The sequence below is a fragment of the Rhipicephalus sanguineus genome, chromosome 6, assembly GCF_013339695.2.
Source record: "Rhipicephalus sanguineus isolate Rsan-2018 chromosome 6, BIME_Rsan_1.4, whole genome shotgun sequence".
NCBI classification, from domain to species: Eukaryota; Metazoa; Arthropoda; class Arachnida; order Ixodida; family Ixodidae; genus Rhipicephalus; species Rhipicephalus sanguineus.
The window spans coordinates 167411712-167430839 of record NC_051181.1 but is presented as its reverse complement, the minus strand read 5'-3'; the positions used below and the strand labels follow the sequence as shown (position 1 = coordinate 167430839).

The 19128-nt window shown below is 46.7% G+C and overlaps 1 protein-coding gene across 1 annotated transcript in view; it reads right to left on the bottom strand.

Annotated features, from left to right (window-relative positions):
* LOC125758898 (protein Wnt-16-like) overlaps positions 1-12147 on the bottom strand; it is a 29988-nt gene extending 17841 nt beyond the window's left edge. The window contains exons 1-2 of the mRNA XM_049416670.1: positions 12068-12147; positions 4386-4600 (exon numbers count right to left, since the gene is read on the bottom strand). Of these exons, the coding sequence (XP_049272627.1) occupies positions 4386-4600; positions 12068-12147 (295 nt within the window). The remainder of the gene's footprint in view (positions 1-4385; positions 4601-12067) is intronic.
* Between the last annotated feature and the right edge of the window lie 6981 nt (positions 12148-19128).

Below are 19128 nucleotides of genomic sequence, written 5' to 3'. Positions count from 1 at the left end.
AGAATTTTGTCGGCTGATTCTACGATACTGCATAGAATAGGGCTGTCGGCCTCTTTCTGCTAAGGGCACCACGAGAGTCTGTAAGGATGACGACTTTCGATGTGGGCAATCCTTCTTGCACGTACTTAAGGGCGACATCAATCGCTGCTAGTTCCGCAGTCACTGATGATGATGGATGAGGTATTTTAAACACTCGTCTGATGTCTGTCGAAGGACAAAAGAAAGCTGCAGAAGCGCCGAGGCCGTCGCTGCGTACAGATGCGTCCGTAAATACTTTAACGTAATCTCCAAATTCTTCAAATAAGTGCGACTGGGCCAATTGGAATAGAGTGCAGCCAAAAACAGTCAGATTTATACTTCACAAATTTCCAAGACCCGATTCCGCCACTAGAGACAAAAGGACAGAAGCAGAGATGGGATTCATTAAACTGCTTTACACTAAAATTTTATCCCCAGACCCATCTATCACAGCTGTTAACCCAAACCACACGCCCCCGTAGACAAGATGCACGAACACCTTACTTTGCGAGAACGAACACATTTAAGTATTCTTTTTTCATCGTACTATAACCAAATGGAATTGTATAATTGAATCGACATTGTAATCTTTATTATCTTTGTTTTTTTGTAGTGTTTTGCCAAACATATTGTCACGTGGTTGTGACGGTGAACAAAACTATTGTAGCCGGTAATGATGTAACTCTTTCTAGGACTGCTGGCCGCATTGATGAAGGCACCACGAGAAGGTAGATGGCTCGGACCGGCGAGAAGTCTTTAGCAGCAAAATGACGTCAGTCCTCGCCTAAATGCGTTGGGTAAAACGGTGGTCTTGCCTTCCAAGTATTCCGCCAGGGTCCTCATGTCCGGATCAGGTTGTTGTTCCGTGAAGTCGTCACCACTGATGAGTCCCAAGAAGGTGTCTTCGTCAAGATCGTCATGGGGCGGTGGGTTAAGAGGTGCGCGGGACAAGCAGTCGGCATCAGAATGCTTTCGACCTGACTTGTAAACCACGGTGATGTCAAATTCCTGAAGTCTGAGGCTCCACCGTACGAGGCCACCTGAAGGGTCCTTCAGGTTTGCTAGTCAACACAAGGCGCAGTGGTCGCTTCCGTTCCTGGCTACCCGTGGTTCCGGCCTGCCGTTCCTGTCAGCCCTCGTCCCAGCTACTTTCGGCGGTTGGCTGCTGCACGCAACTTGCAGCCACGTCTCGTTCCCACCTGCCAACTTTTCCAGACCGGCGGACTTCAAGCGGGCTGGCCACGCCCATTCTCATTGGTCGCCAGTGACGGCCCCCGGGCCCCATAGGAGCTCGCGCCCGGCGCTTGCTCTCCGCAAGCAGATGCTCTCAGGCCTGCACAACAGGTTCACGCGCTGCTTTAGTAGGCGGCTTCTCGTCCGTGCGCTCCACTGCTACCTTTTGGTGTGACAGTCTTAGCGCCGCCGACAAGCGTCCTCGATCGGTCTTGCGCAGTTATCCTGCACGGCCCGCAATCCCGTGATTGTCGCACTGCGCTGCATCTGCGCTGCAACAGACCCGTATTTGTTGACAACCTGCCTCGAGTACCTTTTCCGCGCCGTGTGGGAGAGTCGACGAACTTGGCCGTAGCGTCTCTGCGCGCCGTGGCGGTGGAGAACGTCGCGTCCCTTGCCGGTCGCGCTCGTAGAGTAAGCCTTCTTGCAAACCTATCTCCACATGTTTGAATGACTGTTACAAGGCGCCCGAGGTGCTTGATACGAAGACATCATCCAAGTAGACAGCCACTTCAAGCCTGCCAGCACTGTGTCCATCACGCTTTGGAACGTCGCACGTTCCGAGAAGAGTCCAAATGGCATGACCTTAAACCCGAACAGGCCGTCTGGCGTGATAAACGCGGTTTTTTCTCGATCCCTTTCGTCGACTTCCATTCGCCAGTAGCCGGTCTTCAAATCCATCGACGAGAAACACCTTGCGTCGCACAGCCGGTCCAAAGTGTCGTCTATTCGTGGGAGGGAGTACACGTCCTTCTTTGTGACTGTTCGAACGACAATAATCGACGCACAACCGCAGGGACCCACCCTTCTTTTTCACTAATGCTGCAGGCGACGCTCGCGGACTCTTGGATGGTCATATATGATGTCGTCGCGCAGCGTCTCGTCGACTTATTGTTTCACGGCTTCTCGTTCTCGCGTCGAAACTCGATAGGCACTCTGACGGAGTGGACGAGCACCTTCTATAGTTTGTTTTGCAGTCGCTGAGCACAGCGGCAAGTAATATTGCAGTTGCTTAAGATGAATACTTCACAGTAGCCGCGCGACACTAGAACATGAGTCAGTTGACTAACTTAAAGTACTTGTAGAGTCGCTTGACACTTCAGTGTGTGTCATTTGACCCACTTAGGAGAGTCACCGGCAAGAGTCGTCTGACTCCCTCAGCAGTGGTAATGTGATCCTTCGGATAAGAGTCCTTTCACCCTTCCAAGAGAGTCAAGGACTAGAGCGCAGCCACTCTCAGACACCAAGAGAGTTCACGTGTCTCTTCAAAAAGAGTCGCGCAAGTCAGGACTTACCGAAAAGAGTCACACATACTCTTTTTTTTTAGAGTGCAGTTGTTAAAAGCGGCGACTCGGTCGTATGTTTCCAGCCAGCTTTCCGGATCTTCGCGCGGTGATGCGCGGAAAGCTGGCGGCTCCCTAGGCTATGTAGCCTACTCAGACGCCGTCATCATAGCTGATGTGTTGGTCGTGGCCATAGGCGTGCGCAGGGTTCCCCATCAGGGTGGGGGCGAAGGTACATCGCAGCGACCCTCCCTCCTACTAAGCCAATGTACGAGGCAGATTTCGCGCCTCCCCCCCCCCCCGCTTAGGTGACCAGGGGGTCAATGTATGGGGCAGATTTTGCGCCCCCCTCTTAGGTGACTAGAATGGCAGCAGCCCCCCCCCTCCCCCCCCCCCCCCCCCCAGTGCGCACGCCTATGGTCATGGCCGCGGTCTTTCTGGTCCTTTCCGGAGGGTGGCAGTCCTCGCCACCTGCTTTTAGCTCTGGGAGGGCTTTCGTGTCCTCTTCTTCACGTGTTAGGCTTGGTTCACGGCTTTTTGTAGGCGCCCGGAACATAAAAGAACCGGCACCTCTACCAGATGTTACGTGGTTGTGACGGTGAACAAAGCGATCGCAGCCGGTAAAGATGTAACCCTTTGTTGGCCGAGCTTATGCCCGAAAAAAGAACGACACTCAAAGTGCAACGATACTGGCGCAGACACTCGACGGTCGTCGAATAGCCTCATCAGTGCAAAGGCGCGTCGGCATTTATACTTGTGTTGAAGATTCAAGGCTTATCGTTGGTGGCAGCGTTAGCTCCAGAGTAAACTTTACTGTTCGCCATTCCAGCGCGGTGTGCGCAATACAGTGGTTACACGTGTCCTGTAATAATATTCTTTGTTCTTTTTTTAATCTTTTTTTCCAAACGTATTCTGTTTGTAACACTTGTTACCCATCTGCTTAGGACTACATGTCCGCAGTATTCAACACATAAATAAAAATAAATAAATATATAAGACGGCAATGAGCCCGTAGCTCTTCTCTTGAGAGCACGGTAGGTTTGACGAAACTTTTCTTTGTCCCGTCTCGTGAGAGCATGTTTTGCCTTGGAGGTAGGAGATTACGTTGGTAAGCCTAAGTTGGTCCCACACTGACTGATATGCGCAGTCGAGCACAGCACCATCTGCGAACGTCCCTGGGTGTTATGACGCCTGCCCTGTTCATTCAGCGGCGTATCTCCTTAGAATAGAAAAATGAGCGAGTTGGTATTGATTCGTACTTAGGTTTTTCTTTTTAACATAACATGCGCACAACGAGTTTTAAGTCACATTGCCTCACGTGCTGACCAAAAACTCGTATTCCCTATCACATAGCTTTATCGATGGCTGGCTAACGCATCTTTCATGGCTTCTAATGGGCTCGATAATTTCTCGGGCAAGCTGCATCGTGCCTCAGTAAAGTGCGGGGTACACCCGCACTCCCTGCAATGATCTGCTAGATGAGAATGCATCTCTTGAGTTAATGAATCAGTTGAGAGTCGGCGCATGTCGTGTGCACTTCTTGTGTCCCTTGTCCCTTTTTGTGAGCGCTGCACAGTCCTAAGGCGTATCTCCGCCAAATGACATTTTCGTAAACGAAGATCAGAAACTCGGATCTGGTCGTCTTTTAGCATCACTGTGATTACTTCGTGGGCTCGAATCGCGGTCATTCATTGGCGATATAAACTCATTTGCCGTACGCCTTTTACAAACGCTATTATAACTAAATTATGGGTTCTTGCGCCAAAACGAACACATGATTTCGGGGGTATACTGTGTATTAATTTGACCACCACGTGAACTGTCCAAGTGCGGTGGAAGGTGCATGCTCACCTCTGCGCAGCGTGTGTCCGAAGCTGTGTTGCGAGCAGTTCCACGGTTCGTGGCGGAACAACCTCTGGCAGTGGGCGAGCGCCAGCCGAGCGCCCACCGCCACAGCGGCCACGGTGCCCGGCTGCTGGCGGCACAGCTGCCGCTGAACGCGCCCTTGCAGCGGCGCCGACTCGCACACCGTGTCCACGCTTCTGCCGCCCACGGTGCCCAGGTACCTGCGCAATTTCAAATGGAGTAACATGAGCGGCGAAAAGCTTGCAATTAATTCCGAGCATGATATATTTCACCCAAGAAAAGCATGCCACTAAGTTTTTTTAATTGACTCACTGGAAAAAATGCCTCTGGCTCAGCTTTCTACAAACCTATCCCATATGTTAAGTAAGTTTCAAGTTTACTGATAATCATTTGAAGCATGCATACCTTATCCAGTGGTTCAATGGGAAGGGGTGGCGAAAAGGCAACGGAATGCCTTATAATATTGCACAACACTCAGTATGCCTGTGCAAGTACATAAATGCAATACAAGTACAGATATGCAGTGAAAAAGAAAAATGATTAGACACCCATAAATGCATTCTTTACGCATACAAAAAAAACCCTTTAAAAACATAGCCGTGATTGTGAACAAATGTAATCAAGTGAACTGGATTATGCCTAGCTTGAACGTTAATAAGGCACAGTGGATTTTCGAAAAAGTACACGGGATGCGCAAATCTTACACAGAAGAAGAAGACGAGGACAAGAACAGACATATCATGTTTGAAGCGTGAGCAGATAAGTTTTTTTAATTGCTGGTGATTGACTTTCCTGGTGGCCCTACTGTTCAGAAACGAAGGAATAAGGTGTGCTTTGCCTACGTCCGAATCCTCTCACTGTAAAAGGTGGTTTTTTTAAATCGTGTTGTTTCCGGGAGTGTGTGTTGGATTTCATTTCATCGTCGATTACTTTATCAGCGCAGCTGTCCAGCAAATCGTTTCTTGTTCACCCCGTGCAAAAAAAAACTCTTATCATCATAAACGGGTATGTGAAACAGAAACTGGGCAAATCTCACTCCACACAACTTCCACTAAACAGAAAGAAGGCAACAGTTATCCCAACACATGTCTGCGAAACGACGGCGGCGAGCCCAAGACACCGAGTACGTGCACGGAGAGAAGCTGCGAGAAGAGCCCGAAGCGATGGAAGGCCTCCGAGAGGTGCGAACGCTCGCCGGTTTCAGCGCAAGGTCCCGTCTCTGGGGGTTGGACATCCGTGTCGTGTCTCTATATAACTGTCTGTGGTTTAACTCGAACCTCTCTGCGCTGAGAATCAACGTGGAAACAAGCTAGCATCACCTAGCTAAAGCCTAGCTACGACCTAGAAGCAACAACCGGCATCACCTGGCTAAGGCTTAGAAACAGCCTAGAAGATTAGGCTTCAGAATCGCCCAGTTTTCGCTGTTTCAAGCCTTGCGCGGCTTCGTGCAATCTTCGCCTGATTTTTTTATAAAATATATTTTCAAACTCTAAGATGCCATGTTTATTAAAAAGTGGAGCAGAAGGCGTTCGACGCGGAACATTTTCGATTCTACGTAGCATTCTTTTTTGCAGTCTGTGAATAGCAACTTTGTTTTTGTTGTCACCCAAAGGGGCAGTAAGCACCTGATTTTTTCCAATTACTCCAACAGACCGTCATACCTGGGTCCGAAGTGAACCAATTCAAAGTTTCGTGAAAATGGCGCCTATAGGAACTTTTGAGTCTAGACGCGCTCAATCAAAACTCCTCCAAGTGTGAGCTGCGTATCAGGGAGAATGGAACGGTTTCGAGGTCGAAAAATATTGCACTTTGTTCCCTTAATATTTAAATATAACTGATTTATTTTCAATCATAGAGACACGTTGTTAAGCCAAAAGTTTGCTTGTTTTTTCTATACTAGATATATCTTGACAGGAAAAAAATACGTTAGTGTCGTCTGCATATACAGTAAAACCTCGGTGATACGAATCTCGCGGGGTCGCCAAAAATATTCGTATCATCCGAAATTCGTATCACCAGAAAACATGCAAAATTACTCTGCGACAAAAGAAAGCTGGCATCCGTTTTCATTTATTGTTTCTCAGGGCCGTAACAACGTCATGAAGCGTTCTGAAGAAATTCCAGTAAAGTTTGAAGATGTGAATGATCATACTCGTACTCGTAAACGTACGTTGCTTGCGCGCGTGATGAACCAGGTGTGATGTGGCCCGTGACAGCTAGTAGCCCCTTCCTAATCTTAGTATGCTTTCTCGCATGACAACAAAGTACTGCGACGAAAGGGACCTAAGGAGCGCTTTGCACGCGATATATGAAGGCCAGAAAATTTTCAACCGCTGTCTTTTGTTTTGATTCTTTTGTTATTGCGTTGGTGTTGGGGATGTTTTTCGGGATATTTAGGGCCGTGCCCGCACAATCGGGAGGTTTGCTCAAAAATCGGGAGTCTCCGGTGCAAATTGGAGAGTTGGCAGGTACGCACGCCCTCAACAACCGTGAATGTTGACGTTGCGAGGCCAAGCTCCTTCGCCACGACCGTCCCCTTTCGGTCCTCATCCAGCTTTAACGGGATGTCTGATTGCGAGGACATGGCTTGCATCGGCGTGGCAGGCATGTGCAAACACAGTACAACGACTCTGCCTCGAGCACAGCAGCACTCGTCAGCGCGTAAAAAAAAGAAAAACGCGACGTCAACGTCATTTGTAATCTGTACACGAAGGCGTGCATTAAGGCTTTCAAGATTCTCGCGCACAATCTCAGAGGCTACGATGCGCCACTGATGGCCAAACAGCGCGTCTTCCGCGACAGTGCGGGCAGCACCTGTTCGCACCTGCGCGGTAGCGTACGTTCCTATCAAACGTCGCGGGGTGAAAATCGGTTCGTAACAACCGTACTCCATTACATTGCAAGCTAAAGGGCCTTGGCCGGGACCACAGAAAAATTCGTATCACCCCGAAATTCGTACGAGCGGCGATCGTATTACTGGGGTTCTACTGTAATACAATATCTGTTGTTAGAGGTATACGTTTACGGTATCATTTATATAGGATAAGAACAGAAGTGGCCTGCGTATGGAGACCTGTGGGACGCCGTAATTTATCTTGCCCATTTGAGACTGAGTGCTTCATATCCGTATACTGAAACCCATTAGTGAGGTAGTACTTCTCATTAAATTAAGGGACGAACCTCTTATTCCGCATTCATTAAGCTCTAGCAGAAGAATTTCATGCCTAATGGAATCGAACGCTTTCTTGAAATCAAGAAATGTTCCGATTGTGTATCGTTTTTGCTCAAAATTATCCATTTATTATCTTTAATAGATAATAAGGCATCTTCAGTACTCTTCTTCAATTCATATTGATGACCTGTTATAATTTTTTTCTGAACTACACAAGTTTGCGATTCGTACATGTATGACACGTTCTATAATTTTCGAAAAAGTCGGCAAAACAGAAATCGGTCTATAATTAGTTATGTTATTTTCATCACCACCTTGATGAATAGCAGACACTTGAGCTATTTTTAGTTTGTCCGGAAACGTTTCAGTGCTCAACATAAGGTTGCAAATATGGTGCGCTAATGTGCTCTGAAACTGATTTTAATGGTGCAGCGCCGTCAAAGCCAACAGCAGCACTGTTATTTAAGTTCTTTATCAGCAGGGCTGCTTCCGATACATCCGTGGGAGTTAGGAAAATAGATGCCGGGACGCATGCTGCGATATACGATCTATAAGACTGGACGGCACCACTTGAAGTATCGGAATCTCCCGATCTAAAAAAATTACAGCATATCCATGGGGTGAATGATGATGAGTGGGGTCAACTTGTTGGCTAGTTGGTGTGTTCCTTCTTTGTCGTCGTTTACCGCGCTGTTTCCCGTTTCATCATGATGATGAGTGGGGCGAAGCTTATCCATCCGACGACTCCGAGGGCGCACCAAGAGCGAGTGCCTTTTATGCTCGCAGGCGTCCAATGGCAGGTGCCATATATGACATCATTCATATTTTCATAACATCACATCTTTTCATCATATTTCATCATACTACAAGTATAGTTTTATAACATCTCGCGTCTCGCATCGGCTGCTCAACAGTCACCTGTGAAGCGCCGGCGGTGGCCACTTCTCCTGATGTAGGGCTTGGCTGGAGAAGTTCCAGAGGGATGGCCTTGGGACTAAGGCCTCGCAGTCGGCGACTGTAGCGGTGGACAGGAGTATCCACTGCAGGAACGGGTTGCGGGATCGGACAGGCAGAACCGCTTCGTGAAGGGGTGGTGAGCATCAGGCGTTGAAGTCCGAAGAACCGACGACCCGAGCGTCGTATTCCTCAGAGAAATCGCGGTTGCTTCTCGAGCTTCCCACTTCGTCGTCCTCAGTTATCTAGCCGGCCTTGAGCCGTGTTTTCATCATATACAAGTACCGCCATCTAGCGGACACTCCACGAACTAAACGAGAGGTGGCTACTACATACATCGAGGACGCACGACCACGGCCGGGCTAGACTGCACGTGCGCGCTCGCGCGTGCGGTCTAGCCCGGCCGTGGCACGACCCACGGCTTAAGGAGCTTCGCCCCTAAAAAATTGGCTAGTAAAGCATCGGAACAAGATCTGTCCTCCGTTTGAAGCTCGGGAATGGTCTTCGTATTCTACGTTTGCAAAAGATCGTTGACAGTGTTCCAAATGGCTGCCCGCCATGGTGGTCTAGTGGTTATGGCGCTCGACTGCTGACCCGATGGTCGTGGGATCGAATCCCGGCCGCGGCGGCTACATTTTCGATGGAGGCGAAAATGTCCGAGGCCCGTGTACTTTGATTTAGGTGCGCGTTAAAGAGCCCCAGGTGGTCGAAATTTCCAGAGCCCTCCACTACGGCGTCTCTCATAATCATATCGTGGTTTTGTGACGTTAAACCCCAGATAATATATATATATATATATATATATATATATATATATATATATATATATATATATATATATATATATATATATATTCCAAATGGCTTTTTGACCATTGAGTATATTTGCAAACTCAGTTTCGTAGTGGCTAATTTGCGCTCGCTTACTTCTGACCTGCTTAAATTCCACCAGCTCTATGCGTTCGAATTCAATAGTCAATTTCGCGCCAAAATCACGACCGCACTGAGATGCGAATAAACATAGACAAAACGGGCGCTGTCTGTCTTTCTCCACATCTTAGTGGGGTCGTCATTTTGGCGCAAAATTGACTATTGAATTCGGACATGCACCGCGAGTCCAAGCGTTTACGCCAAATAAGTAAACTAGATACTCTGTTCAGTTAGTTGTTTTAAATTAGTCTAAAAATTTCGGCAACTGGTGGTTGCTGGCGCGGAAATATCTTACCATCACCCCAAAAAATGTCGCCCGAATATATTTGGCTGAAGGGGCAGGACCCTTTTAACCCTCTCCTTCTGGCTACGGCCCTGTGTCAAAGTGAAACGGTAGCAAGGTTATAGAATGAAACGGGTGTACACATAGAATCCCGAATAAACAAAAAATTCGGCAGATACCACGCATTGAGGGAACCGGTTTCATGCGAAGCAGTCAGCAAGTAGTCCTATGCTGCATATTTTGGCTTTGAGCAAAGCGTTACGAGGTGGATCGACGTGTTTTTCGTATGTGTAGTAGCTGTCTGCACATCTTGGGCTTACCAGGCACGTCGATAACAGTGGTGTATAAAGGGTAACTTATGGTGTGACGTAACGTCAGCCCTCACGTTAGAGTACGTACGTCGGTATTATCGAAACTTAGTGCACTTCATGGCGCAGTCATGTGAATATCACATGCAACTTCAGTTAATCTATTCCTCCGGGGTCGAGCAATGCTTCAATATAGCTTGCTGAATCACAGCAATACAAATGTAATGTTTATCAGACTGCTTCAAAAGCGGAGCCAACACTAGAACCACAGATGTTAATCTGATTGACGCCTGTATCGTAGGAGTATACATATGTAGTGTTTATTGCTTTCTTCTAAAATGCAAAACGCGTGCATAGGCTGTTTTCCCAAACCAGTTTGTAGACCTTGCGTGGGTGTGTGGTGGTACAATACCTGATTGCCACCCAGAATGCTTGGGTTCGATTCCTGCTGGGATCCTAATTTTTATTCTTTCCATGCGTCGGGTCAACGCTGCCGATGTCGGTTTTTCTTAACGCTCTCGAATTTAAAGTACCGATGTCTGTTTTCGCCGTTCCTGGTAGATACAGACTGTAAATCACGTGTGGCGCATACCCGTACACCACGGCCCGTGGTAAATGGGTATGTGCCACACGTGTCTGGAGGAAAGGGTTTGACGACGTACGTGACAGGATCTTCACGTTATTCGTGTCGTGACCAGACAGTCATATTCGTCAAATCCTCTTACCCTCCCATGCCAATTTTGGTCTACACCAAGGGGGCGATCATGAGTGCACCCTGACGTAGGCGGCTAGATAGATAGATAGATAGATAGATAGATAGATAGATAGATAGAAACGCTCAAAGTGCCATAGGTTCGCTAAGAAATGCTTCGCGTTTAAAACGAACAACACATTTATCAAATGCGGCTCATATCGTGCATAGACCGATGTGAGACGAGCTTTTTCAACCAGGCCTTCGTGATTCAGGACCCTTCTTGCTCCAGGGGCGGAAGCACAGTTGAAATACTCGCTCCACAAAAGTACTCGTCGTGCCTTACACCATTTCACGCGACATTCGGAAACTTGGTCAAAAGGTTGGAGCGGGTGTTGCTTTCTCTGCGGCTGTCCACACTTTGCAAAAAAGTAAATTCACAGAGCAAATAGAGGCACAGGCACCCTTACGCCGCCCGTATACGGGGCATTCAGACGCGTCACAAGGACGGACAGGGCGGTGCCTCGGCACGAGGCACACAGAGCACGACTATCACTGGAAGGCCACCTTGCCTGCAGCGAATGCGGCGGTGTACCTGTGCTGGAAGAAACGGAGCAAGGGAAGAGTCTAGGTGGCGGATATATGCGAGAGGAAGGAAGATTGCATCAGTTGCCCATCAATGGGTATATGCAATATTAAATATTCCTGTTCGTTTTTTGCTTTGTCATGTCGTTGCACTTGCGAGTTGTATGGTGCTTCTGGAATTCATCGCTGTCGTGATGCGTAAAAAAGTGCCTATAGTAACTTAAGCGACAGAATATTTAAGTTCAGCGGTTGTCTTTTCCTTTATCCTTTCACCCGTGGCCCATAATGTTCATGTAGCAAACTTTTTTTTCTCCCGAGGCTACTCATCGCTAGCTCACTGCATCCACCAAGTGCTGTGAATGATATTTGCACCAGCTACAGTTAGTTATTTTACGCCCTTGTAGGATAGTGCGTCTCTCGTCTCGCAGCAGTGATGGGTAGCCACCCATAACACCTTTCTAGTATCCATGACGCCTAATTAAATTGTTCAACGTGTTCTTTCTTTTACTTATCTGCTACCTTCCACATAGCATATAAATGTGCCAATATATTATTTCCTCCTCTCATATTGTTGCATAATTGCAATGTTTTACATCTTCTTGTCGAATTGTATGCTTTGGCCTGTAGTATGTTATAAACAAAACATCCGCTTCGTCCTCAGAGGCGCTTCTTAACTTTTCATGCTCAAATGCGTGGCATCACGGTGCGAGTATCCCGCTCAAAATGCATCCGAATCGAACTCACATCCAGTTGGACGACGCTGGACGAGGCAGGTGAAGCAGCAGCAGAGCCAGCGTGGCCGCCGCCGGGAGGTGCGCTCCCATCGTGGCCGAGTCGACACAGTGCGAAACAACGCGTGGTGCAGCCGGGCCCAGCTTTTTTCCGCGGCTCCGCCTTCGAGCCCGCCCATTGGTCGTTCGACCAATTTCGACCAGGAGGAGGGGCGTCTTATTTGTTAGGGCGCAAGTAATTTATTCGCCGGACAGATTTTCTTTTTAAGCGTTTCTGCAAAGCAAACAAGCAGGGCACAAAAAGACGTCTTGTGTTCCCTCGTGTCCTGCTTATTTGAGCTGCACTCAAGAACAGAAATAAATCATAGAATCATCTCCGCCCGCTAAAGTTGTCAAAATCAACGGCGAGCCAAATGTGTTGGGCAGCTGATTGAAGGCACGGACTGTCACTACTTTTTAATTTTTTTTAAAGCGGATCTCGACAGTGTGCAATATAAATAAAAAAATTTACAGCTAACATGTATGTCGAACGCTTTAAACAAACCTACGGCGCATTTTCACGTAGCGTGGCACGATGGTCCCCTTTCAAACGGGCCGGTAGCCACGTGGTCCTCTACGCTCGAGATGCCACCCCTTTTTGAAGGCGTCCACTCGACGCTTGCAAAAAGTGTCAATAAACAGGGAGACCGGTAGACAATGTGCAACATTGAAAAAAGAAAAAGGCTGTTTTATTTATTTATTTAATTATTTATTTATTTATTTATTTATTATTTATTTATTTATTTAGAATACATCACAGAGCTTCCGAAGAAGCATTGAGTGAGGGGGGTACAGAGCAATGAGTAACAAAAGAAAACTAAGCACAGGCAATGTATACAAAAGCACAATACAGGCCAAAAGCAGTAAGGCAGTGTCCAAATGAAAAATCGTTACACAATATCAAAATGTCTAGCTAGCCCACAAGTAAATATCAAGCAAGTGAATTAAGGTGTCTGTTTAGTTGCTCACGAAAACGATTACGATCACTGATTATAACAATGGCTTCGGGAAGATCATTCCACAGTGCAATTTCGCGTGGTAGTGCAGATGAATTAAAAGCTTGAGTCCTTCCAAAAATACGCCTAATGCTTAGGCTGTTGTGTACACGTCGTGATGTACGCGTTGGGGTGTGAATGGGTAATTGGTGACGAGGCAGAATATGAACGTATTTATGAAGCAGACATAAAAGTGAAACAGAGCGACGGACTTCTAATGGCTCTAGACTTAGTTCTTGCTTAAGGTTAGTCACACTGGAACGTCGGTCGTAGTTAAATGATATAAATCGAGCTGCCCTATTTTGTACTGACTCTATCTTGTTAATGAGGTACTTGTGATGAGGAGACCACACCGCAGAGGCCAATTCCAGCTGTGGGCGCATGAAGGTTTGATAGGCTAATTTACTTAAGTTAGAGTTAGAATGACGCAAGTTACGGTGCAAATATCCCAGTGTTTTAGATGCCTTGGCACAAACTGTAGTTATGTGCTCTTTCCAAGAGAGGGTAGAATTTAAATTTATTCCTAAATAAGTGTATGATGAAGTATGAGGCAATGCTGCATTATTTATAGAGTAAGGAAAGTTAGTTGTAGCGTGCTTACGACTGAATGAAACTACCTTGCTTTTAGTTGAGTTAAGTGTCATTAGCCACTTATCGCACCAGCAGTTAATAGCGTTGAGATCGTTATGAAGGATGTGATGGTCATCAGTATTTCTTATAGCCCGATAAACAACACAGTCATCGGCAAAGAGCCTTACACTGGAAGTTAAGTTAGTGCTAATGTCGTTAATGTAAATTAAAAATAGTAATGGGCCCAGGACGCTACCCTGCGGTACACCAGATATTACGTCAGTCAGAGAAGAAGAAAAGTTATTTGCAACTGTGAATTGAAGGCGGCAAGATAAAAAATTTCTAATCCATGATAAAGTTAGACTGTCAATTCCAAGTGCTGATAATTTAACAATAAGACGACAATGAGCTACGCGGTCAAATGCTTTAGAGTAGTCCAGAAAGATGCAGTCAGTTTGAAGGTTTTCATCCATGTTAAAATGTAGGTCGGTGGTTAGTTGAAGTATTTGTGTTTTTGTCACCGATCTCGGAGGCGTGTGCGTTGTAGATAGATTGAGAAGGCGCAGGTAGGCACAGCAAACATAATTTAATTGCACACAAGAAAAACTATAAGAAAACACTCAAAACAACTAACAGAAAAAATCTTATAAAGACAAACGAAATATGCGAAAGTCAACAAACACAACTCTCAGCACTTTCAAACCTACGACTAGCGTCGGAGTGTCTGGCCACGTAGGCCTCGCCGTCGAATCGTAGTCTGGATGGAACACGCTTACTTGGTTCCGTCAAACTCCATAAGTCCCGCCTCCGTGGGGTTGGATCCGCAGTCGATGTACCCGACGATCCTCTTCAATTGTCGCTCCGATACGTGACGGTTGGCCACGCTGCCGTAAGCCTCTTCCTGGTCGCTGACGTGGCCAGGCGTCGCTGCCGCTTAGGCCTAAGTACGAGCTCGGCCCCTGCTGTACATGATGACGTGGCGTCCCGGGGATTGTTTCTGGCCGAAGTTTGAAGGGGGACTGCTGCTGGTGCGTCCGGGATCTCCGCAAGGTGCTGCAGCACCTCCGAGGAGCCTCGCCCGAGCGTCGTCGAGGTCAACGGCCACGCCACGGAGTGCCAGCGTCACGGCTTCCGGAATCGAACGCTCGCTGCCTTCCCGTTGACAGAACGTAGCTGCCAATGCGACCTTCTTCTTCAGTAGCCACGCAAACAATGCCAGCTCATCGAACTGCTGCCTTCGTTTACGGCTCGTGTCACGCGCATCGCGCCGTGTGCTACCCTGCACGCGCTCGTGCCTGTTCCGCGTGCTTCTCCTCCTACTTCGTCGTCTTCGTCGTCCATATGTCCTCTCCTTACTCATGACATAGGCCCCTTTTTTTGAAAGTTTTTTTTTCAAAAAAAAAACTCTACTCTTCTTTCTTTTGTTGTAATGCCCATCTTCTTGTCAACTCACAGGCCTTTCCACTTGACACTTCACCACATACTTGTCACACACACACTTCGCTGGTCACTTCACAACACTGCTATATAAGTCAATCGTCCCTATCGCACTATCTATACACCACACACATCAATACATCACCATGTATGTTGCACAATTTCATCCTCCTAGTGCTATCAAGCTTTGCTATTCCCTGTTTTACCCTCTACACCTATTTTGGCCGCTCAACAACTTCTACTCATAAAATCGGCCCCCACATTTTCTCTCCCTTTAATATATTCTACACTAAATGAGTATTCTTGCAGTACTAGACTCCATCTCATTACTCTTCCATTTGTCAGCTTCGCCTTGTTTATGAACTCTAACGGTTGATGATCCGTCTGCACTTTGAATTTCTTTCCGAACAAATAGATGTGGAACCTTTTGACAGCCCATACTAACGCCAAACCTTCCCTTTCCACTGTCGAATAATTTCTTTCTGCAGAGTTTAATCCCCTGCTTGCATAAAATACAGGATGTAACCTGCCGTCTTTTTCTTGCAACAAGACTGCACCCAGCGCTCGCTCTGATGCGTCTGTCCGGAGTACGAACTCCTGCTCTAGACCTGGCGCCAATAGGACAGGCGGTTTGGCCGTACTCTCCTTTAATGCATCAAATGCTTTCTCTTCTACTGGTGTCCACTTCACAACATTACTGGCTCTCTTCTTCGTTAATGCAACTAGGGGATCTGCTATCTCTGCATATCGGGGTATGAATTCTCTATAAAATCCGGTCAACCCCAAGAATGATTGTACTTCTTTTTTAGTCCTTGGTGTCTTTGCTGCTTGAATTTTCTCTAGAATTCCTTCTTTTGTGGCGATGTGACCCATGCCCAACTTGTGTCCAAGAAATGTCACCGCTTGGAACCCAAATTCACACTTATTTGGCTTAATTGTTAGTCTGGCCTCCTGAAGCCTTTGAAAAAGAATTTCTAATGTTTCCAAGTGCTCCTGCCACGTGTCTGTAGCCACAAGAATATCATCAATATAATGCTCAACGTTTCTAATCCCGTGGAGCACTCTGCTCATCAGTTTTGTGAAAACGGCTGCCGCGGTCTTAAGTCCGAAGGGCATATACTTGAATTGGAATAGCCCTCGTGTGCAGGAAAACGCCGTCTTTTCTTTAGATGTTTTCTCCATTGGTATTTGCCAATACCCCTTGGTCAAATCTAGCTTTGAAAAGAACTTTTTTCCCCCGACCTTTGCAAAAACCACATCTACTCTCAGTATAGGTTCTGAGTCCGCCACGAGTATATTGTTCAACTGTCGGAAGTCTACGCAAATTCTGTTAGAACCGTCTGGTTTCTTTACCACCACCAACGGTGCGTTGTAAGGTGATGTCGACCTCTCTATAATCCCTAAGCGGAGCATCTCGTCTACCTCCTTTTCAACAGACTCTTGTAGCATCAACGGCAAAGGGTATTGCTTGACATAAACTGGCGTCGCCGTGGTACAGATTCGATAACATTAGTTCTCGCTGGCATGTCAGATAACAATTCACCATATTTCTCTAATAATGCTTGAAGCTCCGCTGCTTCTTTGATCCCCAGAGATGGATTGATAACGACCTTCTCTAGCGCCATGCTCTTATGGTAGTTACAGGTTTCCACTTGAATGTCATCTTTTTCTTCTGTAACTATCATACAGGCCACTTCCAATCCTTTTGGCTGGTGTCTCTCCTCATATTTTTTTAACATATTTATGTGGAATACTTTCTTACTGTCGTGTACCATCAGCTCATAATCGACTTCACTTTTCTTTCGCGTTACTATGAATGGACCCTTCCATTGCATCAGTAATTTGTTGTTATCACTGGGGAGTAGAATCAAAGCTTTATCCCCTGGCATCAGCTTCCGCTCAGTTGTTTTTCGGTCATAATACTTCTTGTATCGCTGTTGTGCAGCTCTTAGACTTTCGTGCGCTACCTTACACGTTTCTTCTAACCTTTCTCTCAATTCCAGTACATATGTATACGTCGTTTTCATCTCTGTTTCAATTTGCTCATTAGCCCACAATTCTCTCAAAATCACCAATGGCCCTCTTACTGTTCTACCATATATCATTTCGAATGGTGAAAAGCCTACGCTTGCTTGGGGCACCTCTCGATACGCGAAAAGTAATGCAGGTAAATACCGGTCCCAATCCTTAGGTTTCTCTTGGCACATCCTTTTTACCATAGTCTTGAGCGTCCCATTAAATCTTTCTACTAATCCATTAGACAAAGGATGATATGGTGTAGTGAGCCTATGTTCGATTGACAATAGCCTATTCAGCTCATTCATAATTTCTGAAGTGAAATTCGACCCCCTATCACTCACCAGTTCCTTAGGCACCCCATACCGAGAAAACATCTCTAGCAGTGCTTCTGCTACATGTATGGTGTCTATCTTTTTCAATGCGACTGCATCTGGGTATCTAGTTGCCATATCAACTAATGTCAGCACATATCGGTTGCCCTTACTTGATGCTGGTGATATTGGTCCCACAATATCAATCGCCACCTTTCGAAATGGCATGTCCACCATGGGCATTTTCCCTAACGGAGCTCTGCCTACTCTCCCTTTTGGTACTGTGCGCTGACACACATCACAAGATTTCACGTACCTTTTAACTTCTGACTGAATCCCAGGCCAAAAGAATTCTTCTGTAATTCTAGTCAGCGTGTTCTTAACTCCCTGATGCCCTGCCATGGCACTGTCATGTCCCAAGGTAAGTATCGCTTTCCTGAAAGCTTTGGGTACCATCAGCTGTAGTACTTCCCTTCCTGAACTAAACTGGCATCTCCTATACAATAGTCCATCATGTATTTGGAACTCAAATACATTCCTGCTTCGCTGTTTCTTGAATGGTTCCCCTACCTTCTGAAAACAACCCTTCAACGATTCATCCTTTTTCTGCTCTTCTCGGAACTCCGTAGGGGTTACAGCTATACTCTGCATGGTCGCCACCTTCAATCTTGTGGCCTCTGCTTCTCTCTTTGCCACCGCTCTCGTAATTGCTGCCAATGCCACTTCTGCTATTGGCGTCTGCACTTCTCTTACTCTGTCGTGGCATGATTCCTTCTTACCACTCTCCTTTGGTTCCGCTCTCTACCACTGGGTGCATTCTGTTCATCTACCACGTCCCTGTTGTTTTCCCAGTTCGTATCAGGCTCATCTACTTTCCTGACTCCCGGCACATTGCCCAAAATCAGGTCATACATGGGCTTCTCCAAGCACTTTGCTCTCACCCAACATGTGTAATATGGACTTGCAACTTTTGTCCGAGCTTCTGGAAGCCTTCTCACCGAACTATCCACCAAAATGACTGTTGCGTACTCCCCTGTTAGATTCGATTCGTCTACTAAGCTCCTTTTCACCAAAACAATATTTGTGCCTGTATCTCTCAAAACGTTCACCCTTCGTCCATGAACCTCTCCATCTACGACCGGTAACCATTCTTCTTACGGGTACAGCTTAATTTCGTTCTTTCCTAACTCTTCTTTCTGTGCCTGTTGCCCTTCTTCCACGCTATCCCTCTGCGAGTCCACTATACAAGCTACTTTGTCTGTACTCCCAACTTCCTTCGTGCTACCACCGTGGGAGTCCACTATACAGTAGTGATGCAGAACTATCGATGGTACTATCGATACTATCGATAGCTGAGTCACTATCGAACTATCGATGGTAAAAGATACTATCGATAGTGCTATCGACAGTAAAAAATTCGATGGTACTATCGATAGTGTAAAATCAACAGCATGAACTCATTGCAGAATAAACATGTTTCCCCGCGCGGGCGGTACGTAGTGGAGTCGGAGGAGCGGAGCAGAATGAAGGGCAAGGGAGTTGACATGTTCTTCGCCAGAGGGCTTTGCTCACACGTGAAGCCAAACTGTTCAGCTGTAGCGGAAAAGAAGGCGTTACACGTGGTGGAACTGCGTGGCTTCAAATTTACATTTTATGATATCAAAATTTAAAAAAGTATATATGGCCTAGGTTTGTTAATTGTA